Here is a 24,539-nt window from a genome sequence, read left to right as displayed (position 1 = left end):
GAAATCCCTTCTAATAAAGTTATTATAGTATGCTAAAAAAACAGTTAGTCATATGCATGTACCTATATGTAAGATCCCTTTGAATGCAACAGTACAAATGCAGGCAGAATACCATGGGTGACACTACTGTCCACAATATAGCTCTCCAAAACGGTAACTCTTAGTAAATTCCTGATCAAAACCAAGTACAATCTCCTTTCCACTTACATGATAGTTACAGTCTGTGAAAATTCAGCCTGTTACAACCATGCAAAATTATTTTTTTATATATAAAAATTATATATAAAACACAGGCTCAAGGATCAGCCGATTTTATTTTCAATTACATAAATGTTGAGTAGGACATTTGAAAGCCCTGTGGGACAGACAATTCCCTCTGTGATACTGTCTTGCAATGTGCAAGACATTTAGCATTCTTGGCTCCTCCCCTCAACTATTTGATAACGAAATTGTCCCATACTCTTCCAAAGTGCCCTCTAGGGATGTGCCAACCTGGTTGAGCCAACCCTGTGGTTGTTAGAAGGCCCTGCCGCTCCTCCAGGCTCCTAGGCTGCCTGGTTATTCTCTGGCCCAGTATCTTTCCTTTCATGGGGCCCTCCATGCTGCTTTTTGCCTGGAAAACTCCTCCACTTTTAGTTTGGGTAACTTACTGAACCTTTGGACTTCAGTTTTCCCAAACTCTGTCATATTTAATTCTTCCTGACATGTTTTTCCACAGGACGCTACTTTTCTACAATGGCACTTATGACAGTTTGTGATTTCTACCTAAGTTTACAGTTTCGTTATGTCAGTAGGTGTTTAATGTCAGCCTCCCTCAACCATCAGCTCCCTGAGGGCAGGACCCAGGCTCACCCGTCTCCCACGTGTTTACTCGGTACTCATGACGATGTCCTGGAACTTAGTAGGCGAACACATTTTTGAACTGAGTGGATGATGCGGTTCAAAGCCCATAGGGAGAAGTCCAGGAGGCAGAAGCAGGCTGGTTGAGGGTGCAAGTCCGGGGAAAGGAAATCCAGGGCAAAATACCTCTAAAAACCAAATCAGTCAAAGGGAGAAATAAAGTTTAAAATCCATTTATTGCTCACAAACTGCAGTCTGAGTCCTTCTCTCTTTCCTGCTCCAGCAGAAGCAAAACTGACCCTCCCCCCCTCACCGCTCAGGTACAGATATGCCCTCTGTTGCCCAGGTAATTACCCACTGATATGGAGATGAACTTCTCTCCACCCATGAGGAATGATGCAAATGCACTAAAGCCGTAACTTTATTCCACCGCTGAAGGCCTATTGATATGCAGATGTATTAAAGCCAGGCGAGAAATTCTACAAGTATTACAATTTTACCCACAGAGGGAGAGGGTGTTTTTTCCAGGACAGGTGGGGGTTGAGGTTGAAGATTTGGGGAACCTTGGGGGTCCAGTCTGGGTCCGCTCGAATAGCGTCGGTAGGATGCACGATTGTAATCGAGACCAGGCGGCTGGCTGGGCCGACAAACCGTGTAGCCCTACGGCGGGTGCGCCGTACAGGGAAGGGGCGGAGCGACCATAGAGGGGGCAGTGGCGGCGCGAGCGGCCGGATGCGGTCACCATAGAGACGGGGGCTGACAGCGAACGGAAGAGGAAGGAGCTGGCCGGGCTGTGAGGTGGCAGCGGTTGCAGCGGCGGAGCCGGCGCCTCGGCTGGGCACTGGGGTCTGTTCCCCCTTCCCCGCCTTTCCCCTGCAAGGGCGACGCTCCCGCGCTCAGGAGCCGGTCTGCCCCCGCACCCTCGCCCGCGCTCCTGGACCGCGCTGGCCGCGTCGGCCACGCCCGGGCAGCCCTTTATCCGGCCGCTGCCGCCCCTGACCCTGCCACAGGGGCCTCCCCCTGTGCTGTCGTTCGCCCGCTGGCGCAGTGAGGGCCCTCGCCCCGCCGACGAGCCCGAGAACAGTCTCTGCCCTCCTTTCCCAGCCGCCAGCTCCATTGCCGTCGCGCGCGGCGGGGACAAACCGAGCTGGGTCCCCCTGCCCCTCCTCATCAGCTGCGTGACGCAGTCGGTTTTGTTTTCAGGCTAACGGCTGAAACTCGCCTTGGGCCTGCTTTCCAAGACTAGAATTGGTCTTTGATCGCTGAGAGGTAGAGTAGGGGCACCGGGCCTGGCAACGATCACATCCGAAGCCCGCCGAGCCTCCGTTTGTTTTCACAGGAGCCTTGCGTTGTCTCTAGCTGCTTCTCGACCTCTTGATTTAGTTTGGTTTGGGTGCCTGGGACCCGGATAAAAACAGACATCGAATTGCTCGAACTCAGCGGGAGTTACTGTCATTTGCCTCCTGGCTCATAGAGGAAGGTGGGTAGCACCAGCCTCAACGCAGCTGTGATTTGGAGAATAATGCCCCGCAGAATGGCTCCATCAGCCATTGTGCTTCTCTGACAAAGAGGCTGTCAGTGTTGAGTCACCATATCTGTCCACCTCATTTGGATGGGCAGGACTTCTGTGTGCCATGAAAGTGGCTCCTGACCACTCCTGACTGGGAGGAGGGGTTGCTCTGGCGGTGTGTTTCCTCAACACCCAGGAGTAGAGTGGAAAGGGGTCCCAGCCCCTTCCCTGTGCCTGCCTTCAGCAGCTAGTTGGCAGCCCCTTTGGTAAATTGAGAGAGAAACTTGCCCTGAGCAAGGTGCAATTTGGGAAAGGCCTACCGAGTCAGGCTTCTCTAGCTAGGGGCCATTGCTCTGTTGGAGCATGTGCTTTTCCCACCTCCTTTATCAGTTGCTGCTGTCTCTTGACTTTAGTCCAGTCTGCCAATGTCTGTAGTCTTCCTTATTGGGTTAGCTTTGACAGGATTGAGTTTTGTTACCTCCCCTTTCTACTGGAAGACAGACCATAATCCTGATTCTAATATTTATTACCATTTGCACTGAGGGTTAGGTCTGGCACCCTGAGGAGTGAAAACCAGGCAGACGCTGTCTGGAGATGCTCGGCCTGCAAGTCTTGGAAAGAAAGCCCAAAGCGAGTTTCAGGCCTTACTCTGTTACTGACTTCATGGAACTCAGGTTCCCTAGTTAGAACTGCTGGCCTACTGCTGGCCTGGCACCCACCAACCTGTTGATCAATCCTTACAGTGGTGCCCTCTGGGGCATGCACGTGGCAGGGCCCACCACCATGAGACTGAGTTCCCTGTTGGCTCTGCTGCGACCAGCACTGCCCCTCATCCTAGGGCTGTCCCTGGGATGCAGCCTGAGCCTCTTGCGGGTTTCCTGGATCCAGGGTGAGGGAGAAGATCTCTGTGTAGAGGCTGTTGGGGAACTGGGAGGGCCACAGAATCCAGACTCAAGAACCCGGCTCGATCAAAGTGATGAAGACTTTAAACCCCGGATTGTCCCTTACTACAGGGATCCCAATAAGCCCTACAAGAAGGTGCTCAGGTGAGAGCTACATGTGTGTGGAGTCCCCGGACCCCAGTTCAGGACTGCTGTAAGCCCTTGCCCCTGCCTTCACTGGCAATCAGTGTCAGGCTCCTCTGGAGCAATTCTTTGCCTTATTATCCATCATGGTTTGATCCTGTTTTTTCCCTTCTCCTCAGGTGGGAGAACGTCTCACCCATCGGTGTTAGTGTTGGATGTCCATAAATAAGGCAGAAATTAAGTCTAATGCATCCTTAGTAGACCCTCCCCAAATCAATTTCGGTGTCAGCTACTCTGGATGTTCACTCCAGTAGCTCAGTAATATTGATGAGGAGGTCTCTCTCGTCTCTCTTCTCAGCCCCAACTCATTAGGGGGATGTTTATGCTGCACAAGCTGGGTTCCTAAAGAATAGGGAGTTGACTCTTGGCATGCTGGTCTCTCCACAGGACTCGGTATATCCAGACAGAGCTGGGCTCTCGTGAGCGGTTATTAGTGGCTGTTCTGACTTCCCGGGCCACACTGTCCACTCTGGCTGTGGCTGTGAACCGCACAGTGGCTCACCATTTCCCACGGTTACTCTATTTCACTGGGCAGCGAGGGGCTCGGACACCAGCAGGAATGCAGGTGGTATCTCACGGGGACGAGCGGCCGGCCTGGCTCATGTCAGAGACCCTGCGCCATCTTCACACACACTTTGGGGCCGACTACGACTGGTTCTTCATCATGCAGGATGACACGTATGTGCAGGCCCCCCGCCTGGCAGCCCTTGCTGGCCACCTCAGCATCAACCAAGACCTATACTTGGGCCGAGCAGAAGAGTTCATTGGTGCAGGCGAGCAGGCCCGGTACTGCCATGGGGGCTATGGCTACCTGTTGTCACGGAGTCTCCTGCTTCGACTGCGGCCACATCTGGATGGCTGCCGAGGAGACATTCTCAGTGCCCGTCCTGATGAGTGGCTTGGTCGCTGCCTCATCGACTCTCTGGGCATCGGCTGTGTCTCACAGCATCAGGTGACAGCCCTTCCAAGTCAATCTTGGTACCTAACAAGTTAGTGACTGAATGATTGGTCTCTAGTCTGGGTGCTGCTCACCCCTTCCCTGCAGCACCTAGGTGTTTGGCTCTTTCCAGCCACCGACTGCCCCTCTGGCTTTTCCTTGCTCACTGCAGTCTTAGAATCCTGGGGCTGTCAAAAGTGGCATCTTGTTGGGAACCCTCCAAGTAAGACAGAAAAGTGCCCCAACTTACCAGTCCTCTCATTTGCCCCCTGTCCTCCGACCCCTCCCCTGACACACACCGTTGTGAATGATCTGGAAATGTCCTAGAGAGGGCCACTCTCGGAGAGGAGTAAGGTAATCACTTTTTTAGCACAGAGAGCTGCCCTGTTTGTTGGAGAGGAGGGGATGACCTGCAGGGGGCTATCCTCCCAAGCCAGAGTATTGGGAGCATTTACTGGCTCATGGCTTTCATTCCCTTGAGAAATGGGTTCTTTAGGGGAAAAGGGCATTACCTAGTTACCCACGTAACATTCTCCTTTCCAAAATCTGGCAGTGAGAGTAAGGCCAAGGTGAAAGGGACACTGCAATGAGCTCCTGTTCCCTCCTCCCTTCTGTGGCAGTGGAGTAATAGTTGTGAATGCTGAGTTGAGTTGAAGGTAGTTCAGACAGGCAGCTCTCCATGTGTGGCATTGACTGGTCTAATTGGTCTCTCTAGGGGCAGCAGTATCGCTCATTTGAACTGGCCAAAAATAGAGACCCTGAGAAGGAGGGGAGCTCGGCTTTCCTGAGTGCCTTCGCGGTGTACCCCGTCTCCGAGGGAACCCTCATGTACCGGCTCCACAAACGCTTCAGTGCTCTGGAGCTGGAGCAGGCGTACAGTGAAATAGAACAACTGCAGGTGAGCCAGGGGAGCACGGCTGGAGGTCAGAGGCAGCTTTAGGTGCCCAGGCTCACAAGGAGCAGGCCGCTGAGTAAGAGGGGAGGCAGGGCGGGGTAGAAGGGAGCTGACCGTAATGACTGTAAGACAGCTCCGGGGAGAAAGGGCTCTTGGGAGTCCAAATCAGTCACAAGAGAAGCCCCTGGTATGACTTGGATGCAGGTCAAAGGGTTTGTAGATGAATTTTGAGGATTGGGGCTTAGCACAGTGCTGAGACAAAACAGTTCATGCTTCTCTCCAGTAGTGCCTCTCCACCAAGGAGGCAAAACCCAGAACTTCCTGAACATCTAGCACTGTCCTTAAAAAGCCCAGGGTAGAAATAAAATTCTCGAGTTGATCGTGGGGGCTGTGAGAAGTGGGGTACAGGTGAAAACAAAGGCCCCATCATGAAGAGGATGTGAGTACTTTGGTGGAAGGGAGAGAAAAGTGAGAGCTTTCTATTTCAGGATGCTCTGCCCTCCACAAAAGCACATTTTCCACCTCTTCTCACAGCAGTTGTGTAAGGTGGGTATGGTTCACATACCTGCTGCATTTTACGGACGAAGAAGGTAAAGTACAGGGAATTAAATGATTAACCAAGGGGTGCCTCAGTAAGCACTGATGCAGTCAGGACAGAGCACAGAGCCCAGGAGGGCAGAGCTGGGTAGGGTCCTGACTGCCAAGAGGGCACTAACTGCATGCCTCCTACCCTAGGCTCAGATCCAGAACCTGACCGCGCTGACCCCTGAAGGGGAGGCAGGGCTGAGCTGGCCCATTGGGCTCCCAGCCCCCTTCATACCGCGCACTCGATTTGAGGTGCTGGGCTGGGACTACTTCACTGAGCAGCACACCTTCTCCTGTGTAGATGGGGCCCCCAAGTGCCCACTGCAAGGGGCCAGCAGGGCAGATGTGGGCGACGCTGTGGAGACCGCTTTGGAGCAGCTCAATCGGCGCTATCAGCCCCGCCTACGCTTTCAGAAGCAGCGGCTACTAAATGGCTACCGGCGCTTCGATCCGGCGCGGGGCATGGAGTACACCCTTGACCTGCTGCTGGAAGCTGTGACACAGCGTGGGCACCGGCGGGCCCTGGCCCGCAGGGTCAGCCTGCTGCGGCCACTGAGCCGAGTGGAAATCTTACCTATGCCCTATGTCACTGAGGCCACCCGTGTGCAGCTAGTGTTGCCACTCCTGGTGGCCGAAGCTGCTGCGGCCCCTGCTTTCCTTGAGGCCTTTGCAGCCCGTGTTCTGGAGCCACGAGAGCACGCGTTGCTTACCCTGTTGCTGGTCTATGGGCCTCGGGAAGGTGGCCGAGGGGCCCCAGACCCATTTCTCGGGGTGAAGGCTACAGCAGCTGAGTTAGAGCGACGGTTCCCTGGGACAAGGCTGGCTTGGCTTGCTGTGCGCGCAGAGGCCCCCTCCCAGGTGCGGCTCATGGACGTGGTCTCTAAGAAGCACCCCGTGGACACACTCTTCTTTCTCACCACCGTGTGGACCAGGCCTGGGCCTGAAGTCCTCAACCGCTGCCGCATGAATGCCATCTCCGGCTGGCAGGCCTTCTTCCCGGTCCACTTTCAGGAGTTCAACCCAGCGCTGGCACCACAGAGATCTCCCCTAGGACCTCCAGGGGCTGGCCCTGACCCCCCGTCCCCTCCTGGTGCTGAGCCTTCCCGGGGGACTCCCGTAGGTGGCAGGTTTGACAGACAGGCTTCCGCGGAGGGCTGCTTCTACAACGCTGACTACCTGGCGGCCCGAGCCCGGCTGGCTGGCGAGCTGGCAGGCCAGGAAGAGGAGGAAGCCCTGGAGGGGCTGGAGGTGGTGGATGTTTTCCTCCGGTTCTCAGGGCTCCACCTCTTCCGGGCCGTGGAGCCAGGGCTGGTGCAGAAGTTCTCCCTGCGCGACTGCAGCCCTCGGCTCAGCGAGGAGCTCTACCACCGCTGCCGCCTCAGCAACCTGGAGGGGCTGGGGGGCCGTGCCCAGCTCGCCATGGCTCTGTTTGAGCAGGAGCAGGCCAACAGCACCTAGCGCGCTGCCCTGGCCTGGCCCCTCCTCGTAGTTCCCTTTCTGCCTCAGCTCTGGGCAGGGCAAGGCAAGATGGATGGACAGATGGAGAGCTTGTTGCTGTATTTTTTTAATAAGAAAATGTTATTAAAAGCATCTTCTGCCACATTATTTTTAGGTGTAGGGAAAATGGAGAAAGGAGAAGTATCTGGGGGGCTGGGAGGCGATTTCCCAGGGGGACCCACTGCCTTCCCTTTCCCCCTTCCTCCCCACTTGCCAATGACACACGGGGCTGCTATCAGATGCATAACCTTTAATCCACCCAGAAGGTGTCAGAGGAGTGACAGCAGAGCCCTGGGGAATGGGGCAGCCCCAAGGCCTCCACAGACGCTCATTCACAGGGGCTCCTAGGTGTTGCGCACAACCAGTGACTGCTCCAGCTCCTGCCTGCGCTGCTGGATCTTTAGAGAGATGAGAGCAGTAGCAGGGTCACAGTGCTGCTGGTGAGTGCCAGGGCCACCCCAGCCACCCGCTGCCCTGGAAGAGCATCTGGGAGATGGTGAGGGGGTGTGGATTGCCAAAGACAGCTGACAGGGCTGAGAAGGGAGGTTTCTCGTGGAGTAGGGGAGGGGGGCAGCCTGAGGTGCGTGGGCCCCTACACACCTTGCAATAGAAGTAGCGGCTGACGGCTTCCTGGGACCAGGGCTGGTGGTAGAACTCAGCCCGGCGCTCCTCCTCAGGGTTGCCTGCCACATCTGTCATCACCTGGGAGGGACAGTGGGGTCAGTCCTGAGCCCGGACCCCCTCCAGCCCCTCTGTACAATGCTTACTGTCTTCCCAATATGCTTGTCTTCCATCCAGTGCTCCCTGAGTCCCCTTCACCTTGAGGTCCCGGCTCTGGGAGCGGAGCAAGTCCTGGATGTAGCCTTTGGGGTCTCTGGAGAAGCTTAGCATGAAGTCCCTCTGGATCTTGAGCTGGTTTATGGACTCAATCGTCTCATGGATCTGCAGGTAGAAAGACAGACACTTTCACCTGGTCGTGGTGATGTGGGGGAGGAGGGGAAGGACGGGGGCAGGTTGGGGGAGGGATTTGGTGCTGCTCCTATGAAGGGCAGTCCCTCAGGTCCCTGATGCCTCTGCAGCCCTGGGGAAGGGGAGGGATGGGCAGAGCACCAAGTAGCAAGAGAAGGGCCACCGGTCCCCTCCATGTCTCCACAGGCCCATGCTCTCTCCTGTTCTGGCTAGACTTGGTCATTTCCGGGTCAATGTCCCCCTCCAGCTCTAGGCTCTGGCCCCACCTTACTGTCCAGAGCACTGATCTCCTGCTGGTTGGCCGTGGACAGGAGGAAGCTGCTCATCTGCCCCTTCAATGGCTCCTCCACCTCCACATCAATGTCATAGCACGCTGTCTTCTTCTGGTCCGACGGGTCCACGCTGCCGGGGAAGTCCAGCCCTTGGGCTCATGCACTACCCGCCACTGGCCCCCAGCAGAGGCCAAGGGCCCCTGGGGCAGATGCAGTGGGGAGGGAGGGGAAACTGGTGGAAGGAAAAGGGAGGGAGGGTAGGACCACAATGATTCCCTGGTCTGAGGAGCAAGCTGGGGCCTCACCTGATGACATGGTTGATGACAATCGGGTCAGGGGGCAATAGCAGAGCTGTGAGGCGCTGGGGAATCTCAGAAAACTTCAGCCGAGGGCAATCAAAAATCTGAAGTAGGAGAGAGAGAGAGCACTCTTCCATGCTTGGAAAGAACGTAACTGCAGTTCATGACCCTTCCATCTGGAAGGCCACAAGAAGCCAGGATCAAGTCTTCATTCCTCCCTGCTCATTGCTGGTCCTAGGGTGGCTGTGGGGCTGGTGCAGGCAGGGAGGTGGGTTGGTCAGTGCAGTGGTTGGGAGCACAGGCCCCGGGTCGGCCTGCCTAGGCTTACTGCTGCCTCTATGGCTTACTATGCCACCGTGAATGAGTTGCCACGTCAGGCCCATTTCTTCTCATCTGGAGTGGGGATAATAACAGCATTTCTGTCACGGGGTGGTTGTGAGCATTAAATGAACCAGCGCACACAAGCGCTGGAGTAGTGCCTGGCATATGTGGCATGTGGTAAGTGCTCAATAAACACCAACTTAATTTTACTCCTCATGTTTATCTGCTGTATTTATTTAGAAGTTATTAATAATCTCTACTTTGGTAGAATTTTGTCAGATCACTTGACAGCAGCGTGATTTTCCTAATGCCCAATGAGTTAGATGGCACAGGTGGCATTACCCCATTGCAGAGATAAGAAGCAAAGCTCAAAATAGCTAAGTACCCCAAGTCTGGACCCAGGACTAGAAACCAGGCATCTTAATTCCCAGTGCTAAGAATATGATGTTCCCAAGAGCTGTTGGCCTGTCGCATTCCAGATCTTCCTCACCTGACATGGCTAAAATGACTGGGCTGTAGCACAGAGCTACACCCTGGGAGGACCTAGACCAGGACCCTGGTCTCTGGCTCCCAGACCACCACTACAGTTGATACCTGGGAATCTAGAAGTGAGGGTGGTGGTACTTTAGCAGGAGCATTTCTCCGACCTGTATCTCTGCCTGCTGCCCACATCCCTGGGTTCGGGAGAGAGGGTACCTGCTGGAAGTACTTGTCCCCATTGATGTATTCCTTGTCATGGGAATCCTGCAGCCTGTTCGTCTTCACATACTGCCACAGGGCCTGGACAATGGCTGAGCGGCTCTGTGTGTGCAACCCCAGCAGCCGGGCCAGGCGGGGATCCAGTTTAAACTGGGGAGGCTGGGAAAAGGTGACCATGGAAATTAGAAGAGAGTGGGTGGGAAGAGCTCAGGACCAGGCAGCCTAGGACTGGGAGGCATGTGGCGACTAGGCTCCTTGGAAACATGCTTCTGGAGCAGGGGCAGGGGGAGAACGTGGCCTCTCAGGATGCACGGACCTGGTAGTCCAGCATGAGGAGCAGCGTGCAGCGCACACTCAGGTCCCCCGGCCTCTTCACCTGGAACCCGTCTGTCTCCTGGGTGGTGGGTGTTCGGTGCCACTGTCCAGGGAGAAGAGCTCGGTCAACTCACCTGGGCTGGCAGGGCCTGGGGCCCTAGGGTGGGCCACGATCCACATCTGTACAGCTGATGGGACTGAGCTCTAGATTCTTCAGGGACTGTGGTCTGGCGGAGGGGGCAAGTCTAGAGCAGAGGGCCTGGGTCTTACCTCAACGAGGTGGTTGTCAGGGCCATAGAGGTCTTTGTCCAGCTCAATGACCAAACTCTTGAAGAAGGAAGAGAACTTCCGCTTCTGCTTACTGGGCTGTGAGAGAGGAACAGGGACCGTGGGGGCAGAACAGGGACTGTGGGGGCAGAATGAGTTGGGCGTGGGTGGGGCTGGTTGGGTAGGGCAGCACAGTTAGAAGCAGGCCTCCGCACCCAAAGTGTCTGTAGGTCACCCACCCCTGGCCAGGGCTGACTCCCGAACCCTCAGTGCACGTGTCTATTCTGTCCTCAGCTCAGCCCCATACCCACCCCAGGACACCTGGAGAGACCTGGGCCAGGACGTACATCATCCAGGAGCTTCCCCTCCACCCGCAGCTCCCAGGAGGCAATGCTGCCATCAGAATCCTCAGCATCGGGTTTCGCAGGGTTAAAAGTATTGGAGATATAAAGACGCAACTTTCGCTTTTGCTGTAAAAATAAAGAGCATAGCATGCAGCGAACACGAGCTCCCGCTCCTGGGGCAACACCGCTTCTCCACGCTGGGAACGGGACCTAGAGCCCTCTTCCTGCCCCCATCCCAAGGCACCTTCATTGGCCTCTTCAGAGCCTCCTGGATGTCCACCCGCTTCCGCATGATGGTTTGATCCAGTTTCCTCTCAAACGCCAGGAGGTCCATATAAGCCTGGGACTCAGGGACCAGCTCCCGTATCTGGAAGAAGAGGAGCAGGGCAGGGAACCGGACTCAGCCATCTTGTAGGTGACATGTGCATGTGCTGTGGCTGGTCCCATGGTACAAAGGTGCAACTGTACGGGTATAAACGGGACTTCTCCCCAGGGCTCTGTAACCAGTAGTAAGGGCCTTGACCCTGGGGATAAATGCTGCTTGTCCCTCTAAGGAGATTGGCATTTCTGCACCAGGGGAGGCCGCAGCTACCATGGAACCCAGCAAGCACTAGGGCTTCACTTCATCTTGTCCTTTCCCTTGTTACATGGCCTGTGGGCTTCCCTGGGGTATCTGTAAAGTGGCTAGGACCCTGGGGACCCTGAGATGGAGATGTCACTGCTGGCTTGTCCCTGGCACTCCAACCAATGCCTCATCTGTGCTATCCCACACCCAGCTCAGCCTGCACCCCTGATTCTCTGTCCTGGCCAGCTTCTGTTCCCTTCACTCCCCCTGACAGCCTCTGATCCCCTAGCTCTTGTCCCCTCTTTGTCCCTCGCCTTTATGTCTTCACCAGAATTCAGTCCACTGCACGCCAGGCCCAGTAGCCTATCCCCTATGGCTCTGCTTCTCTCCACCCACCACCTGCCTCTGGCCTGGGAGCCTCACTTCTTAACTAGCTTTTAAAACAAAAAGTGAAAGTGACTGTGGCGCTGAAGCTTGGTTCCTGAGGGGGGAGGGGAGGGCGGAGCAGCAAAGGGTTGGGGGTGGGCTGGGGGCTGCTGCAAAAGGCACTCACCCTTTGAGGGAGGATTTTGTCAGCCATCTTCCTCCTCTTGGCACTGTACATTTTTTAAAGAAAAAACCGGGTTACCATGGCGACAGATCTGGGAGTAACGAGGCCACCTGCTAAATTATCCCGACATCTCTGCCTGCCTGGCTGGGGTTCCCACAGCCCGCTCATCTGCCCGCCCAAGAGGCTATGATGGTGGTGCGTGGCAATGGAGTTCTGTCCCTTCACAGGGAGCAGAGGTGACCCCGTGCTTTCTCTAGCCTGGGAGCCTCTTCCTAATCCACCACATCCTCAGGGCCAGAGAAATTTAGACTTAAGGGGGGCCAAGGGTATGGGGCAGGAGATGCAGAAGTCTCTGGGGGAGAATTGGGGAGGGAGGATGGATTCTGAGGACCTTCCCTTTCTGATAAACTGGGGTGCACAGTCCAAGGTGGCCTGAGCTTAGAAGGAGGGGAACTGACAACCCCCATTCCTGGGGCAGTAGGTGATGACATGAAGCTGGGGAGGACTTGCACTCTGGCCACCCAGGCTTAGTACAAAGACACTGATGGGCAGGGGGTGCTCAGGCCCATGGCCCACCTGTCAATAGAGCCCTGGGATACATTCATAGGGATCCAGAGAGTGTGTGAGGGACGTTTTCCTGTGCGATGTGACTGCAGGCTGGACCTGGGGTAGCCGCTGCGACTTGGACCCTTCTTGACCCGCTAAAGAAAATGCTTTTCTCCCAAAAGCACCGCAGAAAATCCTTGGTGAGTTGAGATTAGAACCTAGCCTAAAGGGTGGCTCCGCACTGCCCCCTTGTGGTGTTCTCCACCACTGCCCCCTCGCTGTCCAAAAATCTATTATAAGGCTAGGCTAGCAACTTTCATTAAGGATCATTTGTTTTGAACAAATTATCTAAGTGAAACTCTCCGTTTAAACAAGATAAAATAGGGACTTGTTTACTGTATAAAAGGACGATTCATTTTGCAGAATCATGGGATTCCTACAAATGGTGTATTTTCCTTGATGTGTAAAAAAATATTTAATAATGAGGTAAAATCCATAGTATGCCTTTTTTTAGGACTCCATCTGGTGTGCAAAGGGGAGCATTTGTGTTTGACTAACTAGTGAAACCCAAAGGGGCATCTCTCTTGCCAGGCGCCAGCAGGGACATTTGGGGTGCCACCAGCTGGCTCACACAAGGAAACGGGCTAGCCCCTGATGGCTTGGGGCCCACCTAGTCCAGAGGAAAGATTATGGCAGTCTTTCAACCTCTGGGTGCCTAAGAGCACAACCCGGCAGACACCACCCACAGGGCAAATTCACAGGCTCCACTCCCCTCACCAGAGATGTGGATTTAGAAGATGTGGAGTGGGGCTTTAAACAGTCCCACCAAAGGATTCCGAGGAAGGCGCACTGGACGGCCACACTTTGAGAAACACAGTCCCTAAAGCTCTGTCCTTAGCCCTACTGCCAGCCCCGCCCCCATCCCAAAGATTGAAGCATCACCCAGAACCTGGGGACACGGGTGGAGAGAGGGACGGAGCAGGTGACCAGGAGAAGGGCGCAGCGGCCGCAGCCTCAGTCTCTACAGTGGGCACACAAAGGAACGAGACCAGTGCCCCGCAGCCCACCTCCCCCGAGGGCATCCCGCCCAGGACGATTCGCTCCCTGCTGATCATTCTTCCCTGCCCCTTCCACTCCCGCTCCTCGCCCACCCTGTCCCTGCGGGTCTTGTGGCCGCCCCCTCCGCGTTGGGCCCCACTCACCTGCGGCTCCGCGCGGGGGCGGTGGGCACCGGCTGGCCCTGGCTCTGGGCCTGGCTCTGGCCGGGCGGGGGCGCTGCTCGCTTGCGGGCGGGCTCCATGCCCGCGGGGGCCAGGCCGGGTCGCACGGCGGGGCTGCCCATGTACGGGGAGCCCGGGGGGCCCATGGGCGCCCCCTGGTGGGGCATCCGGGCTCCAGACGGCATCCCGGGGCGCTGGGCGGTGGGGGGAGGGCAGGGGTGAAGCAGAAACAGGCGCCCGCCGGTCAGACCCGGGCCTGGGCTCCAGGCGCGGTCAGCCGCGTCTCCCCCATCCCAAGCCCCGAGGCCGGTGACCCTGATGCCGCCGGCGTGCGCGAGAGGTGGGAGGGGCAGGGCCGCCGGAACCGCGCGGCTTTGGCGGAGGGCGCTTTGCGTCTCGCTGCAGGAAGCTAACTGAAGCCAGGCAACTGCACAGGTCATTGCCAGCCTCGGATTTGTGGAAGGTACCTCGAAAATGAATATTAATGGCGCCTTTCAACCTTTTCAAAGGATGTTCACATCCACACTCTCTTCTGCAAGACAGAATGAGTGGGTCCTTCCATCCCCACTTGACAGATGAGACAACCGTGGCTCAAGGAGAAAAGCAACCTAGCCAAGGTCACACAGCTCCTCCTGGCACAAGGCTGCACCTAGCGGCGGTTTCCTGAGGGGCCAGGGCTTTTGAGCTCTGCTGCTTCATCTAGGTTAGGAACTGGGCTCCCGGCTCCAACTTCTGCCACCCATCTCCAGCCACTCCCCTCTGGGCCCCTGCTTTTGACCCCTCGGCCTTAACCCCCGCCCTCTTGGCAGATGTAGCCCATTCCCATAATTTGCTTCCAAGGTGAAGACTGGAGGTGGGACTGGAAGCAACCCGGCTGAGGTCAAACCCTGCCTGGATTCTCTGGTGAGGAGGCCCATGGGGAGCTGGGTCGGAGGTGAGCTGCCCCGAGGGTTTGGGCAGGTCAAGGCAGCAGCATTTCTTTTTACATTCATCCCTCCCTTCCTGTCTGCCCGGCTCACCAGAGATGGTCTCATCCTACCTCCCTCCTCTACTTCACACCCACCTGCCCCAGTGGGGTCAAAAGTCAGGGTTTAAGAGGTGGCATGGAGAGGGAAATGAGGCAGGTGTATTTCCTTGCCACTTCAGATTGGATGTAGATGAGATGCAAATTCAGAGTGAAGTGTTTCACAGACTTTTTAAACCCTACTTGGCCAGATTCCAGAAGTGGGTTTGGGGAGGGCCAGAGGGGCTGGAAATTGGAGGGTGGGTGGGATTGGGGCTGGGAGAGCAGGAAGGATTAGGGAGCAAGGAATGCAGACCCTGTGCCCCCGTTATCACTTAAACATTACCCACTTCACCCCCAGGGGTGCAGCAGGCCCTGGGCACAGGAGGAACCCTGACCCTGAGCTTGGTGACTCTGCCAACTCTCCCTGCTGTCGCTCCTGCACTATGTCTAACCCTAAGCCCCAGCCAGCCAGCTGTCTCTGCCCATCTCTCCCACAGTGCAACCTGCCTGTTCATGTGTCTGCCTTCCCCACCCCACCTGACCTTGTCACTCACACCTCCAGGGTGGCAGCCCAGAATGGAACACAGTCGCAGCCCCACCAGCACTGGGAATGGAGCTGTATGACTTGCAGACACCCCAAAACTGAAGCTCTAACTTGTCCAAATAAAAAATCCAAGTGTATAGTTCTCTAGAAGGGCCTTTTTAAAGGGATTCCACCAAGCAGCAAGGTACTGGCACCCCTGGAAAGCTACTCCAGAGATCCCTGGTGCTGGGAGACAGGCTGCCCCAGGGAAGCCCCTTTTCCCTATTAGCTGCTCTCCCATTTTTCAATACTCACTGATCTGATGAAGAAGCCCAGAGAGGGAGGATTTCAGAGCCCCCAGACAGCTGTGCCAGCCACCAGGGCCACCCAATGAAGGATCAAGATTCTAAGGACTCTGGCCTCCATCACTGAGAATGTGCCTTCCTTGGAGTCACAACCAAATTTGGCCATAACAAACCTGACTCCTTCCTCTATACCTGGCTCCAACCCCAGGACCTATCCCAAGTCCTGGAACCCTTGATGGTCCCATTCCACTCACCACCTGGCCCCTGCTGCCTCAGCCTGAGGTCCCATCCCCTTTGGTCACCCTGGGATTCCTCAGGCTCTTTGCATGCCTTCCAAGCATGCTTGTGACAGAATGGTACCACCCTGCCCCTTTGGTCTCTAGGCCTCAAGTCCCTGACTCCACCCCTTCCTTCACACCTTTGAGACATTAAGGATGTTAGCTTCCTGTGGCTGAGTCTGCCAAGGGGATCCTCAGACCCCTTAATTTGGGGTCTGCCCCTAGAGAGGGCCTCTCTCTGACCCTGATGGCAGAGACCATCAGCAAAGCCCCAGAATTCTATCGCTGGGATGCAGAGGTTGTTCAGCCAGAGAGCTTCCCACTCACAGTGCCTTCAGGGTCACCTGCTTCTTGCTCCAGAGACACAGACACTGTCCCAGGCATGAAAAGATAGCCCAGGTCTGACGATGCCATGTCCCCCACCCCCACCCTCAGGGCAGGGGGTAATACCTGGGCCCAGGAGGAAAAGAATGGAAGACAACATCTGGTATAGAGGGGACCCCCCACTTGGGGGCAATCCCCAAGTCCCACCCGTAGCCCCTGACAAGAACCCATGCAAACGCCTCCCTTCCCCACCCCGGCACTCATCCCCAGCCGGCGCCTGACGACGTGTTCGGGTGCCAGGGTGCCAGCACAGCCCTGGGGCTGGGCCATGGGCCGTGGCGCCCCCGCTAGAGGGTTGGGAGACCGGGAGACCCTTCCCGGCCCCTCCCGATCATCCCTCCATTCAGTCTGAGCCAGCTCGCTCACCCTCCCCCGCTAACTTTCCCCCACTCACCACCCCATGGACCAGAAACTCAAAAAGTTTGCTTTTCGTGGCTTTGCGCGCCCCTCCGGCAACTTCGTCCGCGGCCATCGGGGTGGGCTCAGCGGCTCCTCTCACTCTCTCTCTCTCTTCCTCTTTCTTTCCCTTTTCTGCCTTTTTTTTCCCTCCAACTCTCCCCTCTGAGTCCTGCTGGGCTCTCTCACACTTCTACTCGAGCGGAGTGGGGAGGGGGCCCCTTCAGGGCTGCCCTGACGGCCCACGGCCCACGCCGCCGCCGCCCGCCCGCCGCCGCCGTCGCCGCCGCCGCGGCTGCCGCATTCCTGCACTGATAAGACAGAAATAGTCCGGCGGCCCGGGGTCTGCCTGTTGACTCGGCGGGGACAGAAAAGCCTGCTTTTCCAACCCTCGCTGTCCAAACAGCGCAGATAAGCGGCGACGCACGCCGGCAAGCCCGGCTCCTGGGCGCTGGGCAGAGGAGCTGCAGCCCGAGGCTGCCCAAGGGCCGCGGGGAGGCGGCGCGGGGAGGGAGGACGGGAGGGGAGGTGGCGGGGGGCTCGCCGGCCACCCGGGCTCTGGCCACAAATAGTTTCCCGGTTAGGGAATTCGCCGGCAGGGCCAGGCAGGGAACAGTCAGTTCCAACTTTCCCCCAAGTGGCTCCTGCTGCATTTCTGAGGCCCTTTCCCCAGAGACCTGGCAGGCCAAGTTGGGAAACATTCGCTGGAAGGAATCTGGGGGGAGCCGGAGCCGGAGAAGGCCTTCCTCCTGCGCGGGGCCAGCAGTGGTGGGTGTGCCCGGGAGGCGGTGTTCCCGTCCGTCCACAGATGTGTGCGCCCTTGTCTCGCCTGCCGTGTGTGTCTGCACCCTTGTGTGGGCAAGGCTCGGTGGCTGTGGGTGTGGATGTTTACGTGCGTGCACAGACAAATGCCTTCTCTGTATGCCTCCTCCAGGAGAGCCCCTAGTGCGTGTGTGCGCAGTGCGGGTGAGTGTGTGGCAGGACATGGCTTGTGTCTTCCAGCTCCGTGTGAGTCTATTTCGGGGTATGTGAGTCTTTGTTTGTCTCCATGTGAGAAAGTAAGGGCAATAGGGGAAGTATTTCGGAAAGAGGGAGGTGGATTGGGCTCAGGAGAACAGGAAGAGAAAATGTTAGGGAAGGCAAGGAGCTGGGGTGGGTGTTTGGGTGGAAGGGTGGAGAGAATGAGGCAAGCAGGGCCTGATGGCTTTGGAATGGGGTGTGGGGTGGGGTAGGGGACCCAGAGGAGTTGGGGCTGCTGGGTGTGGGAGGGCCGATCTCAAGACACTAAAGAAAGCAAGGGTAGGTGTGGGTTTTGAGGGAGCCCCGGAAGGGGGAGTGTGGAGGGAGCTGGTCGTCCCTGGGATGAAGGAGGGACAGGAAACAGGAGGCACAATTCCTGAGATCCCTAGGCTGGGAGCCCGGCCCCGCCCACGCTCTCAAAAGCCACACCCCTCTCTCCTCCTCCGGAGGAAGAGCCTGGGCTTTGGGACAACTGTGGGTCAAGCTTATGAGCCTCCTGCGACTGCACAGTCAGAATCTAGGTGAGAATGGGACGATGCTGGGAAGGGCTTGTTGGAAAACTTACTTGAAGTTAGATCCTGAAGACCCAGTGTTACACTGGAGGATCCTGACCCTCGACCTTTCAGAATGCCTTCAGAGGTCAGGACAAAGAACCAGGGGGAGTGTTCTGCCTAGGGAGTCTTTTTCACCTGCAGCCTGATTTCATGGGGCTCTGGTGTGCTCCTGGCAGTCACTGTTCATTTAGATGCCCACTATCAATCTTCTGCAAGGCCAGAGAGGGCATGTGGCCCAGCCTCTTCTCCAACTGACAGGGGTCCTGGAGATCTCTTCCTACAGAATCTCTATCTGGGTTTCACCCCAGACCCCCATACACAGAGACTGGGCCCTGGTGGGGTGGGAATGGGTGGATGGTTGCCATAGAGCATGAAGGTGGCTGCTGGTAACCTGGGGAAGTAATCTCTCCAGTCTGTTCACTAACCTCTCAAACCCCTCACTCATTCCCATTTCTAAGCCTCTGCTCCCTCCAGTCTTTTGCCTGGAATCACTTTACTGCTCTGCCTGTCCAGATCACATTCATCCTTTAAAGCTCAGCTCAGGCACCACCTCCTCCAGGAAGGCTTCCCTGGTCCCACTCCTGTGCCCATATCTTTCTCTTCTCTGAATGCTCATTGCCATCTATCCTGTGCCATGAATTGGCACTTACCTGCCTAATGTCTGATATGCCCCATGTTCCATGTGTGTTAGGCTCGGTTTCCCAAATAGACTCTGAAGTCAGGGACTGGTCTTCAAGTCTCACTCTCCACCGGTGCCTGGACCCAGGGATTCATGAGCGAGTGCCTGCTAACACTTGCAACCACCCAAAGCTCAGTGGGCCAGTGGACAGAGCTGGGACTCTGCCACTTACCTGAAAGTGAGTCACCATGGATACCCCACCTGCTGTGGGTGCTTCTAGCCAGACATGTGAAACCATAGACCTTGGAGGTTCAGGCATTCTGGGGCAGGGGCAGACACCTCTAGGCTTTGTGTAAAGCTCAGCGTTCTCAGCCCTTGCAGAGGTCTTTTGGGAAATGTTGGACAGCAGAGGAGGTGGATGGGCACCCCAGTGTGAGCAGCTGAGAAGTTCAAGGGCAAGGCTTGAAGGACAGTGGGAACACCCAGCCTTTGTGAGGGGATGGTCTTGGTGGAGGAGGAGACTGCAGGAGACGGTTAGACCAAGGGCCCTGGTGGTACCAGAGTTGCTGGTATTACTCAAGTCCATAGAAACCCCTTCCTGGGCCACCCCAGGACTAGGGCCTCTGTCTGCAGCCACCTCTCTGGGAGACATCCTTATGTGTGCACAGACAACAAATATATAAAGCATGCCTGTCAACCCCCCAAGCACATACACCAATGCAAAGGCCAGAGGGACAAGGAGAGCCACAATGATTTGCACACAGGCACACCTCGACCACCTCCACATCCCACTCACAAGGCCAGATTCACAAGGCACCCACCAGCAGACAGTCTGCACACTGCTTTTACAGGTGTGACCTTAGGTGTGCAGACACGGGGGGATCCTTCAGACAAGAAAGCAAATGCGCCAGTGTGGGTGTCCCGACCAATGCTCCCACCTCACAAAGGCCAGGATCCCCAGTGGCTCAGCCTCAAAAGGGGGCTCAGCAATGCCAGCTGCAGGCTCCAGGGAAAGCTAAGATTCCAGTGCGCAGGGGCCTTCCTCTGGGCGGACTGGGTGTTTGGTCCCGAAAGGCCGAACCATTCCGTGCTCCGAGCGGGCCGTGCGCGTGTCCGGGCAGAGGGCGGCCGCCTGGCGGCCCGGAGCCGGAGTCCCCCCTGCCGTCCCCCCATCTCTCCTTTCCTCGCCGAAGCACCACCAGCACCAAATGGCAAAGCGCCTCTCCCCGCGCAGAGATGCGCCGCGGATGGCGGGACGGGCTCGGCGTCCCCACCCCCCCGCCGTCAACCGCGACCGCGCGGGCGGCGGCCAGCGCGGGGGGCACGTCCCGTCGGCGGCGGCCCTCCCTCGCCCTCCCGGCCCGGGCCTGCGCACTGCGGCCTCCCTCCCGGTGAAGGTCAGCCCTGGGCCTAGCGGCAGGACTCGGCGGCGGGAGGGGCGAGGGAGGGGGAGGCGGCGAGACTTAACTCCTTCCCTGCGGGAGGGCGGCCACCGAGGGGCGGCCGGGCCGAGGCCTGCTCCCCCCCCACGCCTCCCGCGGACGGCCCGTAGCGGGGACCCAGCTCAAGGGCGGAGGGGCGAGGGGTGGGTGGGAGAAGGCGGCTAGGAGGGGAGGAAGGGGCTGGGAACGGCAGGGGGGCAGGCGCGAAGGAACAAAGGAAACTAGGCTGAAGGAGAGACCTCTTTCTGCTGCCCCCTTTTCCCCCTACCCCCAGCAATAAAGCGTTCCATAGCGGAATGAAATCATTCTCACGGATTGGGGTATGTGTGTGTGCATGTGTGAGAGACAGACAGACGGACACACAGACAGAGGGAGAGAAAGAATGAAGTGAGACGCTGCGGTGTTCAGGCTGAGGACCCCTGATTTCTGTGTTCTAGCTCATTCCTAAGCCCAGCCCTCACTTTCTCCTCTGGTCACTAACCCCTCTGGGCAGCTCTGACCCAGCCTACTTGCCTGGCCTACTTGCCTGACTCACAGCTGGACACAAAGATTAACCCCAGCCCCCCAGAGACGTGTGGAGAGGACTCTGCACCCTAACTTCCACCTCTAGTGTGGGGCTCCTCCAGCTGGCAGACAGGACGTTGGCAGAGCAGACCAAGGGGCGTCACGGCACAGTCTTCCTCCTCCTGGCTACCCCACCGCACTGCCCAGACCAAAGCAGTACTGGGTCCCTCCCTTTTTGTCCCAGAATGTTTCTGTGCCCAGGACACCCATGCTACTATCAAGAGGGCCGTCTGTTTCTCTCTGACTTCGCCTTTCTGCATCAGTTTTACAAACACACACAAGAAAACAAATACAAGAGAAGAAAAAACGAAGAAGTAGGACACCTGATAAGTTGTGTGACCTTGGGCAAGTAGTTGTACCTCCTTGCCCCTCAGTTTCCTTATGAGGAGCATAGCCTCCCTGCCCTGAAATTCAAGGATTCCATAAGATAGAGACAGAAATCCAGAAAGACTAGACAGGCCGGGTAGAGAGAGAGACAGAACAGGCCCACGCCAAGTAAGGGGTGCTAATACCCCACAGTGAAGCCTGGGCCCTTTCTCACACCCTCCTTTGAGCCTTCACCACTAGGCTGTCAGCCTCCTTCAAGCAGGGCAAGGCCTTGCCTTGAGGTCCCCAGGGTCCTATACAGTAAACAAACGCATGATAAAGATTAGCTGAAGGAGTAGCTCCTTCCTCTCTTTATCTGTCTAATGGGGCGCTCCTTGACCTGTCCCCCCCACCCCACATACGTGGCACACACAATAACCTCTGAAACTGCTGGTCACCAGAGTGAAGAGTTTGGCCTCCAGGGCTCGAGCACCCACAGGCCCAGAGGGATGACATGCTTTGGATCCCAGCCAGTCCTCCCCTCACGGCCCTTGATCAGGTGGTCTTTAGAGTAGCTTGTGCCCAACAGCTTGTGCTGCTGTGCAAAACAAGCCACACTAGCCTGGTCCCATTTTGGGGAGTTTGGGGGTGGTGTGTATGTGGGATCCTGTGGGGTGCTCCAACTGTTCTATGGCCCTCCTGTTCTGTGGCCTAGGGGTGGAAGGCGGCATGGCTCTGCCTGCTGGGCAGCAGGTTCATGTCCCACAGAACCGGCCTCACTCTCCACCCGTCTCCCTCGGGGCCAACACCAGCCTGTCTGGCCAGGTTCAGGGGCAAAGCAAGAGGGATCAGTGGCCTCAGGCCCTCCAGGCTGTCAAGACTCCGCGCGGCAATAAGCCCCTCCTGCCTGCACTACCTCTTCACTGGCCCCAAACTTGCCTGGCTGGGACAAGTTGCCCTGCTGTCCCCAGGACACCTTCTGTCGGGCTGAAGCCGGTCCTCCAACCCCGCTTGGTCCCCAAGGCCCCTAGGCCCCAGCCCTCCTCTTTCTGGGCAGACAGGGGCCCCACCCCCAGCACCTCTGATTACTCTCCCCTCCATAGCCACTTCTGCCCACATCCTTTTGTCTTCCTGTGAAAAAAGCCAGGTCCTCCCTGAGGAACTGCTTTCCTGAACCCCTCCACCTGGTGGCAGTGTTTTCAGAGTCCCCCTGCCACTGGCCTTGTGGTGGTTTAGGGACCTTCCGCGCCCCCTGCTGCTTCTAGACCTCCTACTGCCCCACGTGGCGCCTTCATCTCCCAAGGGCTCTAGCTCCCGTTTGGCTGCGGCTGCCTCCAGCATGACTCCCGTTTTCCTCCTGCTCCTGTGCAGGATCCTCACAGACCATCCTCCCACACCTGGTCGGGGTTCCCAGGCCACCTGTCCTCTGGCGAACCTCCACCCTCCCTCAGCCACACAGGCAGGGACCATCTCCTGGACTTTTGTCATTCCGGCTACTGCAGCCCCCACCCTGGTATCAGTACTGCACACTCTGACCCCTGCCTCCTTTCTTTCCAGCTCACTCTGTCCCCAAAGCCTGCAACTCCACTGGAGCCTCTGTCCATTTCTCTGACCTCCCATCACAACCACACACTTAGATATACTTTTTAACAAATTATGGCAAAATATACATAAGAAAATGTCCCGTTCAACTTGCATGTACTCTTGAATCTCTTACTTAAGAGTTAAATCCAGCTTCACTGACTCCTCCCCTGGGCCTGGGCACCTGAACGTGGCTCAAGAAAGGCACACAGCCGCCCTGACCTGGTCTCTCTGTCACTGAGGGAGCACTGACTGCAGGCAGCCTCCTGCTGCCCCACTGGCCTCCTCGTCCATTCTGTTTCCCACTCCTGCTCCTCCACTCGAGTTTTCCAGGTCTTCTTCCTCCTCCAACCCCCAAGTCCTCCCCTTCCTCACTCCCAGCTGATGCTGCTTCCGAAACACATGCTTCCAAAGAACCTCCATCTAGCTACCTTGGTGTGTGCATCCTTCCCAACCTGTGGGTGGCTGGCCATTGGCCATTGGCCATTGGCAGGTGGTGCTCTGGGGAAACCCCATCACCACCTTCTCCTGCCTTCCTGGTCCCACTTGGTGGCCACAGGTCTGGAGAACTCAGGGTCCAACCTGACATGAGAAGGGTAGGAGAAATGATCTGAGCCAAAGGTGAAAAGCTCCATCTAGGCACAGAGGACCACAGATTTCTTGGGGGACCAGGAGAAAGTATGTGGGATTGAGAGGTAGTTCTCAAGGCCTGTCTACAACCAACAATTTCATGGTCAGAGCTGGGCTCAGCCTCTTCAGTGTCCCCACACAGCAGACCCTTTAAGTCAGCAGACCATGCTTTACTCTTGGGTGGTGACAGCCAAGTGGCTTCAGGAAGACTCACAGTGGAGTGACAGGGGTGGGAGGAGATGGAGGGCGTGGCCTCAGGGCTTGGACCTGCTTGGCAGACCATCACTGACTCCTGACAACCTTTGTAAATCACTGACTCCTGACAACCTTTGTAACTAAAGCTACTGCCCCCAGCCCACCTTTATAATAATCCCCCCAGGTAGCCCCTCAACTTGCCCTGACCCCATATCCTGGCTCTCAGATCTGGGCTCCCTGCCTTGGCCATTGCAACCCCGTCTGTCTTGGGCCAGGGCTGTGACAACAGGGCCCTTACTGCACAGCCTATTGCTCCAGTTCTTCTGGGCTCCTGCCCTCCCCTGAGCCCACTGCCCTGGGTAGGGTGTCTGCAGGCTCCATAGTAGATGGCAATAAGCTTGGACTCAAGAACAGGGCTTCTTAACCCGGCACTGTTGGCATTTGGGGCTGTGTAGTTCTTCATTGTGGAGGCAGTTTCATGTATCATACCATATTAGCAGCATCCCTGGCCTCTATCCAATATACATTTTACAAGCACTACCGCCCCTTCCCAGTGCAACAAGCAAATATATCTCCAGACATCGTCCTTTGTTCCTTGGTGAAATTTTCCCTGGATTGAGAACCATTGCTTTAGAGTCAGCCTGGCTTGGGTTCCCACCCAGCTCAGCCACTGAGTGACCATCACCTTGTACAAGTTACTCGACCTTGCTGAGCCTCATTTTCCCAGTCGGCAAGGCAGAGAGCCCCACAGCCAACTCACAGCTGGACACGAAGATTAAAAGGAGGTCGTGTTTGTGCAGAAGTGAGCACAGTGCCTGACACTGAGACAACACCTAACGAACAGTCATTTGCTGCTATGGCTGGCTTCCTGCTGCTAAGCCTGCCTGCCCCTGCCTTACCTCAGGCCCTGGGGGCCCACTGCTGACCACACCCCGGCTAAGGGAGTAGTGAAAACAGGCGGCCTGCAGAGCCCTTCAGCCTGGAGACCGGTACAAATGCCATGGAGGGTACCTGTGAGGC

At 56.8% G+C, this 24,539-nt stretch overlaps 2 protein-coding genes across 8 annotated transcripts in view; one reads left to right on the top strand and one right to left on the bottom strand.

The window, feature by feature from the left end:
- Positions 1–1,563: 1,563 nt before the first annotated feature.
- Positions 1,564–7,455, top strand: CHPF2 (chondroitin polymerizing factor 2). Of its 2 annotated transcripts, none has more exons than XM_073238208.1 (4): positions 1,564–1,686; positions 3,823–4,387; positions 5,088–5,270; positions 6,003–7,455. In XM_073238208.1, exons 2-4 carry the CDS (start codon positions 3,995–3,997, stop codon positions 7,308–7,310), a joined length of 1,884 nt encoding a protein of 627 aa, XP_073094309.1. In that variant the 5' UTR covers positions 1,564–1,686; positions 3,823–3,994; the 3' UTR covers positions 7,311–7,455. The 2 variants fall into 2 exon arrangements, with proteins under 2 accessions (XP_073094309.1, XP_017507188.3); XM_017651699.3 differs by having other exon boundaries at positions 1,582–3,396.
- Positions 7,456–7,584: 129 nt separating this feature from the next.
- The window catches only part of SMARCD3 (SWI/SNF related BAF chromatin remodeling complex subunit D3), a 28,168-nt gene continuing 11,213 nt past the window's right edge, over positions 7,585–24,539 (bottom strand). Inside the window, exons 1-13 of one of the 6 annotated variants that reach the window (XR_012132046.1) lie at positions 17,286–17,432; positions 13,699–13,910; positions 11,954–11,996; positions 11,080–11,202; positions 10,803–10,961; positions 10,495–10,590; positions 10,226–10,327; positions 9,907–10,068; positions 8,896–8,993; positions 8,585–8,720; positions 8,117–8,291; positions 7,950–8,051; positions 7,585–7,747 (exon numbers count right to left, since the gene is read on the bottom strand). Coding sequence is in view for 5 of the 6 variants with exons in the window: in XM_073238211.1 (XP_073094312.1) it covers positions 7,694–7,747; positions 7,950–8,051; positions 8,169–8,291; positions 8,585–8,720; positions 8,896–8,993; positions 9,907–10,068; positions 10,226–10,327; positions 10,495–10,590; positions 10,803–10,961; positions 11,080–11,202; positions 11,954–11,996; positions 13,699–13,910; positions 16,607–16,684 (1,488 nt within the window). In the remaining variant the exon portion in view is untranslated. Of the gene's footprint in view, positions 7,748–7,949; positions 8,052–8,116; positions 8,292–8,584; positions 8,721–8,895; positions 8,994–9,906; positions 10,069–10,225; positions 10,328–10,494; positions 10,591–10,802; positions 10,962–11,079; positions 11,203–11,953; positions 11,997–13,698; positions 13,911–16,606; positions 17,096–17,285; positions 17,433–24,539 lie in introns of those variants that run through there. The other 5 variants (XM_073238209.1, XM_073238210.1, XM_073238211.1 and 2 more) reach the window with 5 other exon arrangements.

Source organism: Manis javanica, chromosome 6 (assembly GCF_040802235.1).
Source record: "Manis javanica isolate MJ-LG chromosome 6, MJ_LKY, whole genome shotgun sequence".
Lineage (NCBI taxonomy): Eukaryota > Metazoa > Chordata > Mammalia > Pholidota > Manidae > Manis > Manis javanica.
This window is presented reverse-complemented; position numbering and strand designations above follow the sequence as displayed.

What these genes read in the sequence shown, in the direction of transcription:
- CHPF2 (XM_017651699.3), top strand. Translation starts at nt 3,110, where the DNA reads ATGCACGTGGCAGGGCCCACCACCATGAGACTGAGTTCCCTGTTGGCT. An exon ending in CCCTACAAGAAGGTGCTCAG is followed by an intron (nt 3,397 to 3,822) that starts GTGAGAGCTACA and finishes GTCTCTCCACAG; the next exon opens with GACTCGGTATATCCAGACAG. An exon ending in GTGAAATAGAACAACTGCAG is followed by an intron (nt 5,271 to 6,002) that starts GTGAGCCAGGGG and finishes CTCCTACCCTAG; the next exon opens with GCTCAGATCCAGAACCTGAC.